General features: G+C 39.0%; 1 protein-coding gene across 8 annotated transcripts in view; it reads left to right on the top strand.

The window, feature by feature from the left end:
- The window catches only part of Zbtb40 (zinc finger and BTB domain containing 40), a 71,099-nt gene that overhangs the window by 18,749 nt on the left and 36,078 nt on the right, over positions 1–16,272 (top strand). For 5 of the 8 annotated variants that reach the window (XR_002396962.2, XM_021263024.2, XM_021263023.2 and 2 more), the window contains exons 2-3: positions 13,718–14,454; positions 14,924–15,057. Coding sequence is in view for 7 of the 8 variants with exons in the window: in XM_021263024.2 (XP_021118683.2) it covers positions 13,718–14,454; positions 14,924–15,057 (871 nt within the window). In the remaining variant the exon portion in view is untranslated. Of the gene's footprint in view, positions 1–3,980; positions 4,065–13,659; positions 14,455–14,923; positions 15,058–16,272 lie in introns of all 8 variants that reach the window. The other 3 variants (XM_087215608.1, XM_021263021.2, XM_021263022.2) reach the window with 3 other exon arrangements.

Genomic DNA, 16,272 nt, shown 5'->3' with positions numbered 1-16,272 from the left:
GTCTTCAGTATTGGACCTAGAGCTGTTCTGGCTCTGGTTTTCCCAGTGAGTAGCATGTACATCAGGAAAACATACAAGCCATTCAGGTGTTGCTCCAAGTTTTGGGCACTGGACCTGAAATAAACTCATATTTCGGCTGGAGTGATGGTGTTAGTGATGATAACATTAGAAACAACAATGTCAATACCTATGAAGGAGACTACTACAAACCGAGGAGTGTCAGGTACAGAAATCTGCATTCCTTGCACTACACGTCTCTGCCTGTGAGGCCTCAGTGTAACATACCCAATGACAGCTGCTTTTGAACTTGAGAAATCTGGGCCTGCTAAAAGCTACAGTCACCCTTTTCTAACCTCACCAATCCTCTTTGCATTCTCAGAAATAATTGCTAGGGCTTCTCTTTTAACTTAGCTGATTCCTTAGATACCTTACATTTTAAATCATCTTTTTGTGTGTAGCAAATCCCCCCTTTCTTGTCTCTGAGTGTGTGATCTTTGCTCTAATTATGTTGAGAGTGCCCGTTATTTCACCTGACTCTAGTTGTTTGTGAGATACTAAATAGCCATGGGGTTAAAGCAGACTAGGATCAGAGAGCAACTCAGCCTCTCAGGACCTCAGTTCCGTTCCTTACAAAGGAAGGAGATTGGACTAAGGTCATTTGGTCATGCGACAAGAGTACGTGATAGATAAAGTAATGATCTCTTCTTGCTGGGCAGAAGCAGTGAATAGGGCTCTCCATGGTCCCTTCCAGCTCGCTAGCTCTAGCAGAGCACAGACATCAAGATAGAAGTCAAGAGTTTATTCAGGAGGGGCCGGGGATTTGGCTCAGTGGTGCCACCACCTGCCTCGAAAGCACAAGGTCCTGAGTTCGATCCCTGATACCAAAAAAAAAAGAGTTTATTCAGGAGATAGGGATTAGCAACAGTAACAATAAAGAAATACTTTAGCAGCCAGGGCCTTGTCAAGGCAGACCAGAAGAGTTGTCTCAGACCAAGGAGAGGTCTGTGTGTCAAAGGAGAGGGGAGAATTGTTAGAGGAACCAAAATTGAGGAGCCTTGATCAAGAATTAGAATGGCTTTTCTCTCCTGGATATAGAAATATAGAAATCCAAAAACAAAAATAATCTTGGTGGGGGGGCAGGGACTTAGCTCAGCAGCACGGCGCTTGCCTGGCAAGGGCAAAGTCCTGAATTTGATCCCCAGTATCCCTCACACCCCAAGAAAAAAACAAAACCAAAAAACAAACAAATCTAGAAATACAGAAATCCAAGCAGAGGTGGGTTTGCTCTGTGAGCCACCCTCTGGTTGGTTACTGGTAGACAATAGGATGCCTGTTCTTCCTAGTGCTGGTCTCTTCTGGATTCATCATCCCACCTGTCACTGGTAATGCTCTGCTATAATTGCACTGTTCCTGTTCAAGAAGCTCTTTCCTCACAAAGCAGGTGTAAGTTCCTCAGCATCTGGTCTCACTGTCCATACTTGCTGTTACGTGGGGTTTTTGGCGGGGAGATTGCTCTCGTCAGTCTTGTACAGTATGTGTAATTGCAAAGGGACCTACTTACTTACTGGATGTCTTTGCAGTGCCTGGTGCAGTGCCAGTTGCCTATGCACATATGTGTTGCTAGCATCCATGCCAAGTGCGCCTCTCCCTCCGCCGGCAGTTCTTTACTTTGTCACCCTTGCCTGATGGAGTGAAAGTTACCAACCTCATTTGCAGTTACCAGCTCCAGCCTTTTACCTTTTCATGCCATTCACCAGGATCCATCTGTTTTTCCTCATTTTCTTCCCTGTTCCTTCCTTCTTCCCTGACTCTTTGTGGTAGAGATTGAACCCAAGGGCTTTACACTGAGCTACATTTCCAGGCCTTTTAAAATTTAATTTAATTAATATATTTATTTGCTTATTTGAGACAAGATCTCACCAAGTCACTAAGCTGGGCTCAAACTTGTGATCCTCCTGCCTCAGCCTCCCACAGTGCTAGAATTACAGGCATGTGCCACTGTGCCTGGTTTCTTATGAATCGAGTCCTTTTTTTTGGTACCGGGGATTGAACTCGGGTCCTTGTGCTTGCACAGCAGGTGGCAAAACCATCAAGTCCTTTTAAGAGTTCTGTTTTCAGTCATACTAGTGTCAGCTTTATTACTGGTTCCCTGTGGACAGGGATCTTGTTTTAGGTTTCATTTGGCTCCCACACAGCACCTAGCTAGCAGTGTGCTGAGTAAGTGGTGGACAGTTGACCCATAAGTGTTATTGGTTGGCATGTGTGTATTGCTGGCGGAAGACTTACAGGAAAATAAGTACAGTGAATTGGGGAGTAGCAGGTCCAGTGCCCTGAGGCACAGGAGGGAGCTCTTTGTCCTCTAGCGGTGGCAGCAAAGGCCTTTGCTCTGAGTTCCCTCCCAGGGAACTTGCCAGCAGAACGTTCACTTTTTTTAAAATTAGGAAATGTATATTGAGATTGTAAATCTTTATAGTGTTATTTTCTCCCCTGTTTGTTTAAAGGCCTTCCATGTTGCCTGCAAACTATGACTTAGTTCCCACTTGCTTTTTCTGGATTTTCTCCTGTGTTGTTTGTCACTTAGAGACCTCCCCGCAACTTTCAAATCATTTTTGGAAGCAGACAGAATACAAATTTAAATAAATAAATATTCTTTGTGCTCCATTTAGAAAGCTGGCCTAGTTTTTCACTTTGTGTTGAACTCCCATTTGTGTTTTGGGTCATTATACGGCACTTGGCTCAGCCAATTAAGTTTCTTCTAAGTATCTTTATTCTGTATCAGTATAGTCTTTTCTTGAGGCTTTAATATTGTTCCTTTGAGGAACATCCATCTTTCTGGTGCTCTTTTGTTGCTTAAATGTTCTTCCCATGGGACCTTTGACAATTTCCCCAAGCCTAGCAATTTCAGTAAGTGCTTAATAACATAATTTAGGTTGCCTCCCTGCGTCAATCTGCAGGACTTAGACATTTCAGCATGCAGTGTTCTGCCAGTTTCTCACCTCGGAAAAGCTTCTACTGTGTTTCATCCAATGCTGTGTTCTCTCCTCCATTTAACTCCTTTGCAAAGGAAGGTAGACGGAAACACAGCAAAATATATTAGAAGTTTTTACACTTCATTTATGAGATGAGCAAAGTATAATTTAGCCTCTGTAGTCTATTTCAGTAGCCCCCAAATCACTAGTGAGTCCCTCATGATTACAGTATATTTAATAACAGAATTCTGTACCTAAAAATGGTCTACAAAAATTATATTGCTTAATTATTTATTTACAGATAGCTACTTTAACTATCTAGTCAGGTGGCCAGTTTCAAAATTGTTTGAAGAGGATTTCATAGCCTCTTTTGGTAACAATGACAATAGGTAACATACGTAGTGCTTACTACCTGCTTGGCAGTTTTAAATATAAATACACCCACATACTAATAAGCAATATATAGCAGGCTTTTAAAATTTTTACTATTTATTTATTTATTTATTTATGAAACAGGGTCTTGCTATATGTTCCAGGCTGGCCTTGAACTCACTGTGTAGCCCAGGCTGGCCTTGAACTCATGGCAATCCTCATGCCTCAGCCTCCCAACTGTTGGGATTGCAGGCATGTGCCACCATGCCCAGCTTATATAGCAGACTTTAAAAAATTCAGACAGGATTTCAGCCTTTTAACAAGAAAGTTTAACCTATTTCTTTATTGTCATTACTAATAGTTTTAGACTTATTTTTACTCTCTTAAATTGTTTTCTATTTACCATACTTGCTTCATTTTTCTCTTTTTCTGCTTACTACTGGATAAATCACATTTTTCTTGTTCTCCTGTGTATCTCTCATTTGAAAATACTTACTTAGCTTCTATTTCCTTACCTCCTTACATGTTAACATATGTTCTTCCCTTGCAGGCTAAAGTTAATTGGGCCTCCGTTGACTGTTAGAACACCCTCGCTCTAGACTCCTTTCTCTCAGTTTCTATGCTGTTCTTTAATTTCAGAGAATCAGTGGATTACAGACCTCAGTGTCATATTGCCTGAGTTTGAACTCCACACTGCCACACACTAGCTGTGAGACCCCTCTGGTAAGTTCTGTAACTTCCCTGTGTTATAATTTTCTTATTGGTAAAGAGAAAGGTGGTAAGAGGATCCACTGCATAGAGTTGTTGAAAGGATTACATGAACTAATCCCGGCAAAGCATTTAGAAGTGTCTGAGACAGAGTAAGCATTTAGTATGTGGTGGCTACCATGATTGCTGGTATTCTACCTTGTTTTTAATCTCCCTTTTACCCACTTTGAAACAGTTTGTGCATTTTAATTTATCATTTTTTGGCAGTGTTGCAGTGTTGTCACACTAGGCAAGTACTCTGCCACTGAGCTACATACTCCCCCAGCCCATGTCCATGCATTTTATTTGTTTGTTTGTTTAGTGGTACTGGGAATTGAACCCAGGTCTTTCACAATGAGCTACATCCCCAGGCTGTTTAATTTTTTTTTAATTTTGAGAGAGAGTCTTGCTAAGTCATTAAGTTGCCCAGTCTGGGCTTGAGCTTGCAATCCTATCTCAGCTTCCCAAGTAGCTGAGACTACAGATGTGTGCCACTACACCCAACCATGCATTTTAGCTAATAACACATTTGATAATTTTAAAGATTACGATGTAAGTAACATACAGTACTGCAATCTTAAGTGTTCTATTTGAAGAAATTTTTTTTTTTTTTTTTGGTACCAGGGATCAAACTCGGGTCCTTGCGCTTGCGCAGCAGGTAGTGAAACCATTGAGCTAAATCCCCGGCCCAATTTGAAGAATTTTTGAGAGCCATCTGTAACCACTGCCCCAAAAAAGATGTAGCACATTTTCATTCTCCCAGAAAGTTCCCTAGTCTCTCTCTCCATTCAGTTTCTTTCCCACGCCCACCCTCTACCATCTCTACAACCACTATCTGATTTGATCACAGTACATTAGTTTTGCCAATATACCTACTTCTTATAATTGGACCATATACCATTTACTCTTTTGTGTCTGGCTTTTTGAAAATAACATAATATTTAAGATTCATCAATGTTGTTGTATGTATTGTAGTTCATTCTTTATTAGGAGAAATTTCCATACAGTTCTCCAAGTAGTTGTACCATTTTACACTGCTAACAATAAATGAAAGTTGTACTTACTCAGCATTCTCACTAACACTTGGTGTTGTCAGTCTTTCTGCAGTTTCTTTGCTTGCTACTTGCTATTTTTTTTCTTACACTTCATTTCTTCTCTCTGGTTAATTTTCCCTTGTATGGCAGTTCTCTCAGTAACAGTCTCCTTAATCTCTTGTCATACTTCAAAACTCAGTCTTACACAGATACTTGGTTCATTGGTATTTACTTCCCTTAGTATTTGAAAACGATTACTCCATTTCTTCTGATACCTATTGTTATTAATGACAGATTTCTATCACTTTAGTTGTTATTCTCTTGTAATAGCTTTTCTCTTGGTTTGTTTAAATTCTTTTTTCTGTGTTGTTGATAATTTGACATTTTCATTCTGAGGACTCATATCTGTCTTTAATTTCAGAAAATTCTGAGAGATTATATCTTCAAATTGCTTTGCCTGCATGTTCTCCCTTGCCTCCCTCCGGAATGCCTATTAGATGCATGTTCAGCCTTGTCATTTTATCTCCCATGTTCCTTAACCTTTCTTTCATATTTTCTGTCTTTTTAACATTGTTTTCTTCTGAGCAATTTTCTCTGATTTCTCTTCATGGTCACTGATTTTTCTCCTTAACTGTATCTAATCTGTTTAATTCCTCAAAGGATGAATTTCAGTGACTAATTTTTATTTTTATTTTTGGAAGTTCTTTTGGTTCTTTTTATATGTGCCTGTCCTTTTTTCATACTGTTGTTCTTTCAGTATGACTTTAATTTACCTGTTTGTGAAAATGAAACAGCTTGTTTATAGCATTTTAGGGTTTTCAGTTCTTGGAGATGCTATTCCTCTGGTTTCTTGCGTGTAATGACTTTCCTTCATGGTGAAGTTACATGATTTATTTCCTCATGTGACTTTTCATGTTTTACCTTTTAGGTACAGATATGGGGACCCTCCTTTTCTGCAACACTCATGTATTTATCTAGCTGATATAGAGCTCCTCTCATTTTATTCTCTCTCTCACCCCCAACTCCTGTTTCCATTCCTCTTTTTCCTGTAGGTACCCACTCTAATGCATTTGATAACATGTCTTTGTGTGTGTAGCCTTAACTTATATATCATCTTGTTTCAATTATGTGTTTGTAACTTACATCAGTGGTATTATCATATCTCATCCTGTTGATGGTTGGTTGATTTTTTGCTTTTACTCAGTACTGCATATTTAGGATTACCCATGTTTCTGTCTGAATAGTAAGGCCTTTCTCCTATCTAAAGCACTGTTTCCCGTAGCATACATCTTGCACTTTACCTTATGTCTTCTTTTGTTGATGGACATCTAAACTGACTCTCATCCCTCTGCTACCACAAATAATACCAAAGTGATCTTTCTGCCCATACTTCCTTATAAATCTATGTGAGAATTTTTCTAGAGCACATATACAGGAGGATGCTGCTTAGGTTACAAGGCATATATGTGCAACACATCTCACTAAATATTACCATATTGGTTTTTCAGAACAGTTGTATCAGTTACATACCTATCAGTGATACTTTTAGATTCAAATCCACATGTTAACCGCATGTTAGTGTTAGACCTTGGAGAAATTGCTCAGCCTCTCTGGGTTTTAGTATCCCCACCAGTCAAAGGGAAAATAATAGTATCTACCTCATCAGGTGTTAAGATGATAAAATGAGTTTATATACATTTAGCTTATGAGACTAATAGGTATTAAATAAATACTAGGGGCTATTACTGTTGTAACTACCATTACTGCTTGTTAGCAAATTATTTGTGGTTTTCTTTTTTCTTAAGTTTATAGAAGTTCCTATGTATTCTAGGTATTTGATGCCTTTAAACTTTGCAGATCTCCTATTTCTGCCATTAGTCTGGATCTGTCTGAATCTGTCTATAGAGTTCTTTGAGTACCTATATAATCAAATTCCTTTTTTTCTACTTTTGGGGTATTAAGAAGTCTTTTCCTACCCCTGCTTCAAAGTTCCCCTCTGACATTTTCTATATTTGCCTTTCATATTCAGGTCTTCCTCATATGAGGAAGCCTCTTTTCTGTTTTTCTTTTTCCCTATGTGAGTCTCCATGCTGTGGATTTTGAAAGTATTCCACTTTTTTCTGCTGTGTACCAGGAACCAGTTTTTTATGTTAATTTCTCAGCTCAAGATTCCTATATGTATATAATGTAAATTGGGTACCTGCATTTGTATGTAGTCATAGGCCTACATTTTAGATTTCTGTGTGTGCCTTTTTTCCCACTCAAGGCCTAGATAATTAGCAACTTTTGTCATCATTTCCTTGGGCCCGGAGCAGAGTTTTCAAGGCTGCATATCAAGGAGGAATAGGCCTTTTAGGCTGTTGGCTTTATGCAGGGGACTCAGTTCTAGCTCCCCACCTTCTACCTGCTTGAAGCCATATTTGTAGTCTCGATGTAAGCATTCATCCATCCTGCTCCAAGCCCTGGGCCTGTATAGGAGTTTGGAACCCCTACGGGCCACCGTGGTCTCAACTCCCACTTAACTGTTCCAGCTTTGATTTTGATGTCTTTTTCATTTCAGGTGCCTAGGGATTTCTTTCTTTCTTTTTTTTTTTTTAACTTGACTTATGTATTTTAAAAGGATTTTTGCTATGTTTCATCCAGAATGTCTGTGTGTTTGTAGTTAGAGAAAAGACCCATTTACATCAGCCCAATGTACCATTTTGCCAAGAGTGTGTTCTTTAATTAGTATTCCTATTAATCAATAAATATTCAAATTTCAGCATTGCCAGCTTACATTTATTATGTAGCCCTTGACCACCCTTGACTGTTTTTGGCATTAGCTATCTGTATTCTCCTTTGATTGACCAAGTTTATTACTGTCTTGTTAGTATCTCTGAACTGGTAAGGAACAAAATTTAAGGGTTTTTTGTTTTGTGTTTTTAAATCACTGCACACTTACTCTGTTAAAGTTATTATTTTCTCTTCTAATTTTTTTGTTAATAAAATATTAAACAGCTCTGACCACACAGTCCTATAGTTAATGCTCAAAATACTTCCCTCTGGATCTCGGTAGCTCTTTTTATTTTTTAAAAAGATATAGATACCCTTCCCAGAAAAATGATCATAAAGCAACCTTCTAAGTTTTAATTTTTCCTGAAAATATAACTCCAGTCAATCATTTCTTACTAGTAAGAATGTTTAAAAAGATCTGATATATGGGGCCGGGGATTTAGCGCAGTGGTTTTGCCGCCTGCTGGGCAAGCGCAAAGACTCGAGTTTGATCCCCGGTACCAAAAAAAAAAAAGATCTGATATATGTCCATATTGATCTGGACAATAAGTCTTCTGATGTACTGTAGTCCATACCTTGCCTTATAAAGAAAATCACATGTCAATACATTTTGTTTGTATCAATGCCTGTTTAGTAGTTTATAGTTCCTGTTATTTGTGAATTGAATTCTTTTTCTGATTTTTTTTCTCAGATATTAAGTAAATTTAAAACTTCAGTTATTCTTCTCCCTTTTTTCTAAAGATAGCACCTACAATTGCTTATTTTAAATCTTGGCAGGCCCAGGGATTTAGCTCAGTGGTTCTGCCTGCCTTGCAAGCGCAAGGTCACGAGTTCGATCTCCGGTACCAAAAAAAAAAAACAACTTGGCATTTTTTTTCCTCTTTCCATAAGTACCACGAGATACAAATTGTATTCCTGCTGCTGCTTTTGCTACTATTAGTAGCAAGTCATTTAGCTCCTAGTGCTGTTTGTTCATCTATTTATATATAAATAATATATATGTGTGTGTTTTTATATATTTCTATAAGTACTGCATGCTAACTGATTGTGCCACTGGAGCTCCTATATATATATATGTATTTATAATACAAATATTAAAACAGACTGTACACACGGAGTGGGGTTAAATATTCTCAAAGATCAGCCGGGAATGATGGTGCATGCCTATAATCCTAGCACTTAGGCTGAGCCAGGAGGATTGCTGTAAGTTTGAGGCCAGCCTGGGCTGTGTAGTGAGTTCAAGACCAGCCTGAACTACATAGTAACACCCTGTCTCACAAAACAACAACAACAACAAAATATTCTCAAAGATCCTCTTGGAGCAAACTGAAAAAGTTATATGAATTAATGAGTGCCTAACAGTGTTAGCTACTATAGTATAGATGGGGTTTGGAGTGCCTAGAACTGGAAAAACAAAACAGAACAAACTATATTGTAAACATTTTTAATAAGCAGCATTTTTAGAGCAGTGTTTTGTTTTGTCTTGTCTTGTTTTGTTGGGATTACAGGCCTCCCCTGTGCTGAGATTACAGGCATGCACCACCATGGCTGGCTAGAGTAATTTTTTTTTTTGGTACTGGGAATTGAACTCAGGACCTTGCGCTTTCAAGACAGGCACGGTGCCACTGAGCTAAATCCCCGATCCTAGAGTGATTTTTAAGTATACAGCAAAGTTGACCAGAGAGTATGGAGAATTCCCACATATCTCTGTGCCCCATACATGCACAACTTCCCCCTTAGATATCTCACATCATCCCAGAACCTTTCTTAAAATCACTGAACTTCTGTTGACATTTTGTTATTACTTAATACCTATATATATATTTTTTTTGGGGGGGGGGTGGATACTGGGGATCGAACTGAGGACCTTGGGCTTATGAGGCAGAGCTAAATCCCCAGCCCCTTGAAGCCCTATTTTACATTAAGGTTCATTCTTGGTATTGTACATCTGTGGGTTTTGACAAATGTATAGTGATGTATATCTACCATTGTAGACTCATACAGAATGGTTTCACTGCCCTAAAAACCCTCTGTTCTTTGCTGATCCATCCTTGGCTCCCCATAACCTGTGATAATCTTAAATGTTTTTACTGTCTGCATAGTTTTGCCTTTTCTAGAATGTCATATAGTTAGATCACAAAGCCTTATGTATATACCTTTCCAAGTTGGTTTCTTTCACTAATATTTATTTAAGTTTCCTGTGTGTCTTTTTGTGACTAGATAGCTCATTTCTCTTTGGAATTGAATACACTATATTACCTCAGTTTATTTACTAATTCACCTGCTTCTTGCTTGTTTTTAAGTTTTGGCATTTATGAATAAAACTGTTATAAACATCTGTGTGTGGCTTTTTATGCATGTAAGTCTTCAGCTCCTTTGGCTTAATACAAAGGAATGTGATTGCTGGATTATATATTAAGAGTATGTTTAATTTTGAAACAAGTTACCAGAATTCTTTCAAAGTGGTTGTACCATTTTGCAATTCTCACCAGAAATGAATGACAGTTTTTTTACTACACATCTTTTGTCAGCATTTGACGTAGGCAGTGTTTCAGATTTTGGCCATTCTCCTAAGTGGGTAGTGGTATCTCGTTGTTGATTTAATTTGCAATTCTCTAATGACGTACAGTGTTGAATATATTTTCACATTTACTTGCTATTATATATCTGTTTCAGAGAGATACCTGTTCCGGTCTTTTGCCAATTTTAAATATTTTTTAAATTTTTATGGTTTTGGTTTTTTGAGACAGGGTCTTGCTGTGCAGCCCAAGCTGGCCTTGAGCTCACAGTCCTCCTGGCACACCCTCTTGAGCACTGGGAGAATAATTTCAAATTCCGTTTGTTCATTGATGGTATATGGGAAACAATTGACTTTTATATTTTTTAAAAGTATTAGTATATGTTTTAGTACATGTACTAGTATTAGTACATGTATTAGTACATGTTTGCAATTATTACATGTATTAGTACATGTATGAGTACGTTTTAGTACATGTTTGCAATACATAATGATTCATTGTGAGGAATTGGTACGTGTACATATGTATAACACATCGTAGTTCTTTTTATTTCTTCTTCCTTTCCATCCCCATTTGTTTTTCTCTAAATTTTTTTGCCAATCTGAGATTGATTTTTGTATATTAACTTTGTGTCCTGCATCTTTCTTATAATTGCTTATTAGTTCCAAGACGAATTTTTTAGTCAATTAATAGATTTTGTACGTAGACAATCATGTCATCTGCAAAGAAAAATAATTTTATATTTTCCTTCCCAAACTTGTTTTTTTTTTTTTTGCCTTATTGGAGGAGCTAGTAATTCCAGTACAGTGTTGAAAGTGGGGTAAGAGGAAACATGTATACATTGTTCCTAATCTTAGCTGAAGAACATTGCATTCTCATCATTAAATATGATGTATATGTAGGATTTTTTGGTAAATGTTCATTTTTTTTAAAAGATAATATCTCACTATTTAGTCCAGGTTGGTCTTGAACTTTCAATCTTCTGTCTCAGCCTCCCAAGTTCTAGATTATGGCTATGTACCACCACATCCAGCCTATAGATTGTCTTTATCCTATTTCCAGTTTGCTGAGGGTTTTCATCATCAATAACTATTGGATTTCATTAAATTATCTTTCTGCATCATTGATAATGATGTGCTTTTTTTCCCCCTTAACCTGTAATGTTATGGAATATATTAATTGATTTTTGAATGTTTCTCTCCTCTTCACATCTATTCAGTTCCTAAAACATGACAGCTACAGTTTCTATACATTCTTTGACTCTCTCCTCCGCTCTCTTCTGTAACCACCTCTTCCTGGCAAAGCCCTGATTGATTTCCTCCTGATCTGCAATAATAATGAGGTAGGGGTAGTACTAGGCAAGAGCAGAGGTATGGAGACCAGTTAGGAGATTTATTGCAGTAATCCAGATAAATGGTGGTGGTGGTTTGGACTGACCATTGGCAATGCAAGTGATTGGATTTGGCATATGTTTTGAAAATAGAGCCAAAAGAATTGATAAAGGATTGGAGTTAGGGTATGAGAAAATCAGGAGTCAAAAACTACTTCTAGAGTTTTAGTTTGAACAATTAGAAGGACAGAATTGCTGTGAGGTAGGAAAGAAGGCAGGAGACTTCTGGAGGTATAGAGTTTCAGAAAGCTAGTAGGCTTTCAGATTTTGAGTAGGTAGTTGGAGGTGTATATCTGGAGTTCAAAGCCAGAGCTGGAAAAGGAACAGAAGGGGGCCAACAGGAGAAACTGAGAGGGCATGGCTGGTCAGTTAGTAAGAGAATGTAGAGCACTGATGGCAAACCTTTTAGAGCTTTCAATGATACAAACAGCCCACTGTGGCACATGTCCCATAGGTTCGCCACCACTGACCTACAGCCAGTTGAAAAACATGTTAAAAAATTAGACTTCCCAAAATAAAACTCAGTCTAAAAATGGACAAGTGAAATGGATACTTCTCAGAAGAAACAGTACAAATGGCCAGTAAATACATGAAGAAATGTTCAATATTGCTGCCCATTAGAGAAATATAAATTAAAACAACACTGAGATTCCATCTTACCCCAGAAAGAATGGCTGTCATCAAGAAATCGAATAACAAATGCTGGCAAGGCTTCAGGGAAAAAGGAACCCTTCTATATTGTTGGTGGGAATGCATACTACTATAACCACTATGGAAATCAGTATGAAGATTCCTCAGAAAACTAAAACTAGAATTTACATTTGACCTAGCTATTTCCCCTTCTAGGTATATTCTCAAAAGTTGCAATTCATAATAGCTAAGTCTTGGAAGCAGCCTATATGTCCATCAATAGATGAATGGGTAAAGAAACTAGTATTTACACATGATAGAGTACCACTCTGCCATAAAGAAGGATAAACTTGTGTCATTTGTAGGAAAATAGATGCACCTTGAGACCATAATGTTAAGTGAAATAAATCAAACACACTAGCTTAAATATTGCATGGTTTTTCTTATTTGAGAAATCCCATAATATAAAGAACAAATAAAAATTAGATAGTAGGAAGTAGGGAGATTTCACGAATGGGAAAGAAATCAAAAGATGGAGGGAAGAGAGAGGAAAGGGGAGAGGGATACAAAAAGTTCAGATGTGTTGTGTACACAACCGCACACAAGGAATGCAATCGTGTACTGCAAAGATGTACTAATACAAAAATTCAAAATTCAAAAAAAAGTGCAGAGCTAGGGATTCAGCTCAGTGGTTCCGCCGCCTGCCTCGCAAGCATAAGGACGCGAGTTCGATCCCCAGTACCAAAAAACACCCCAAAACAAAACCCCAAAAAAGTGCATGTTAGAGAGAAGGAATGTTGGCTTCTGTGCAGTGCTGCAGATAGCTTCAGCATGCCGGAGACATTTAGTTTGAAGTCTCTGTATATTCTTCCAGGTGGCCAGCAGCTCTGTGGGGGCAAGAATAGCATCCAGTAGTGTAGTTACAGCTATGAAGTCCCTGAGATGTGGCAGGTCATTTCTTGACTTCTTTTCCTTGGGCTGCTTCTCTTGGGCCTGCTAAGCTTGTCTCATCTGTGAAATGAAGAGGAAATGATGTCTCTTTCACTGAGTCATTTTGCAGATCAAATGAGGTTGTCCACATAAAGAACTAAGCATAATTCCTTTCCTGTAGTTAAGCATGTGGTAATTACTATAATTATTAATGTAGTATACCTGGTAAATTGCCCCCCTCCCTATTGAGCAACATTTGTTGAATGAATGAGTGAATTGCTTTTTTGTTTGTCTAGCATTTCACAATAAGGCATTTCCCATGTGCTTGTGAAGTTTTATTTGGTGTCGTGGCAGGAGAGAGGAAGTGAAGTCCTGGGGCAGAGCTGCTGTGATGGAGCTCCCCAACTACAGCCGGCAGCTGCTGCAGCAACTGTACACACTGTGCAAGGAGCAGCAGTTCTGTGACTGCACCATTTCCATCGGCACCATTTACTTCAGGGCTCACAAACTTGTCCTGGCCGCAGCCAGCCTTCTGTTCAAAACCTTGCTGGACAACACAGACACCATCTCCATCGATGCGGCTGTGGTGAGCCCCGAGGAGTTTGCCCTCTTGTTAGAAATGATGTATACTGGCAAATTACCTGTGGGCAAACACAACTTCTCCAAAATCATCTCTTTAGCCGACAGCCTGCAGATGTTTGATGTGGCTGTAAGCTGTAAGAATCTTCTGACCAGCCTTGTAAACTGCTCCGTGCAGGGTCAGGTGGTAAGGGACATCTCTGCACCATCCTCAGAGTCCTGTAGGAAAGAAGAAACAGAAATGCCTCAAATAGCAGTCCTTTCCTCTGAAGGTGCAGCAGTGTCCCTTTCCTCCCTGGAGGCTTCTGCCACCTCAGGGGTCCCTGTGAAAGCCGAGGCCCAGGAAGCAATCCATATGGGGACCCAAGAGATGAGTGCAGGTCATCCCACTGCCCAGGAGATTCCAGGGGATGCAGAAGCCCCAGTGGAGACTCCTCACCCAGCTGATGTTGGTTCCCCCTCACCTGCTGGACAGACCTTGAGTGGAGCAAAGGGGGCGAGCACAGAACCAGGTAGTACTTATTTAATTTTATATTTAACTTCATTTCAGCTTTAATTGGAATTGTAGTTCTTTTGTCAGTCACTAGATTTGATGATCTCTATTTATTTTTTATTTCATTGATGAATTTACCAAAGACCACCATAGGCAGGAAACCCTAGTCCAGTACAGTACCTCACTGCAGCATTCTTCTTTAAAAGTGTCTATGTTTTTCGGGGTTGAATTTCTGGGGAAGAGTTACAAAGCAGAAGATGGGTATTGAAGTAACAATGTCCCGCTTGATCATTCTCCATTGTTTTAAGCAGGCTCAGGGTGGTACACGGGAGGGATCTATGAGATATGCTGGTGCCTGTTGCTCAGCACTGAGGTGCCAGGTGTGCAGTCTGTAACCTGAAGGTTCTCTGATAGCTGAAAACTTTATTTATCATCATTTCAAAGAACAAATCACTGTTTTGTTTTATTTTGTTTTGTTTTACATTTAGAATGTGAGAGGAAACAATACCAGCTGAGTTTTCTTCTAGAAAATGAAAATGTTTTCTCAGATGCACTCTTGGTTACTCAGGACATTTTTAAAAGACTAGAAGAATGTTCAGAAATTAAAGGCCCACAGAAGGAGGTAGGTGCCGGAGCTTTATCTGTTTGCTAATTTAGTGTTCTTAGGATACCATGTCAACTTTCCTTATGGGGCAAAAGTATGATTATGCAGAATACCCCAGGGTTTCAAATTTCTCAAATTTGAATGTTTTGGTCATTTATTCCCTATAGGGCAATCTTGCAAAAGCACTAGGCAAGATAATTTCAAAATGAAGTTATATATTGATCACCATAGGAATCCTAGCTTATCATCAATGTTGATGTAACTTCCTTTTTTTCCCTTTTCTTTCTTTTTTTTTGAGACAGGATGTCACTAGGTTATCTAGGCCAGCCTTGAGCTTGCTGTTGCCCAGGCTGGCCTCAAACTCAGGATTCTCCTGCATTAGCCTCCTGAATGCTATGATTACAGGCATGTGCCACTGTACCCAGCCTTGCATACTATTCCTTCCTGATAAATCAAGAATAAAATGAGGCAGAGGGTAGTGTTCGATAATCCCAAATCAGAGATTAAAACAATAAAAATAACAGCTACTCAAAACATGTACAAAAAGGATTTACTATAAACTTAACACAGTAAGTTGCAACTAATGTTTAAGAATATGCTGGCCACTTTTAGTTATAAAAACATGGTGAACATTAATTTAACATTGTATTGGTACATATTTCATCTATTTAAGGCTCGCAAAACTCAGAGAAGTGGGTTCTATGTTTTTAGTCCTGTTTTATGGGTGAGGAAACTGAAAGAAGTGATACAACTTGGCAAAGGCACAGAGCTCATAAACTCCAAGCCAGAGCCAGAGGTCAAACCAGGCAGTGCTGGGGATGGAACCCAGGGCTTTGCACATGGCAGGCAAATGCTCCACTACTAAGGCTCATCCCAGCTTGCATTCTGACTGTAGAGCTGCCTCCTTGCATACCCTGCCCGCTACAAGGTGAAATGATCATGTATGTAAATATGTTTAGGAATCACCCAACAGGAAAGTATCAAAGGGCTCTCTCTTTTTTTGGTACTGGGGATCAAACTCGGGTCCTTGAGCTTGCAAGGCAGGCAGCGGAGCCCCTGAGCTAAATCCCCAGCCCAAAAAACTCACATGCTTTTCTTTTTTTTTTTTTTGTACCTGGGATTGAACTCAGAACCTTGTGCTTGGGAGGCAGGTGGCGGCACCGCAGAGCTAAATCCCCGGCCCAAAGACTGTTCTATTTTCTTTCTACGGTACTGGGGATGGAACTTGGGACT

Source organism: Heterocephalus glaber, unplaced genomic scaffold (assembly GCF_053883595.1).
Source record: "Heterocephalus glaber isolate CG9 unplaced genomic scaffold, H.glaber_assembly_v1.0 deba00001452, whole genome shotgun sequence".
NCBI classification, from domain to species: Eukaryota; Metazoa; Chordata; class Mammalia; order Rodentia; family Bathyergidae; genus Heterocephalus; species Heterocephalus glaber.
This window is presented reverse-complemented; position numbering and strand designations above follow the sequence as displayed.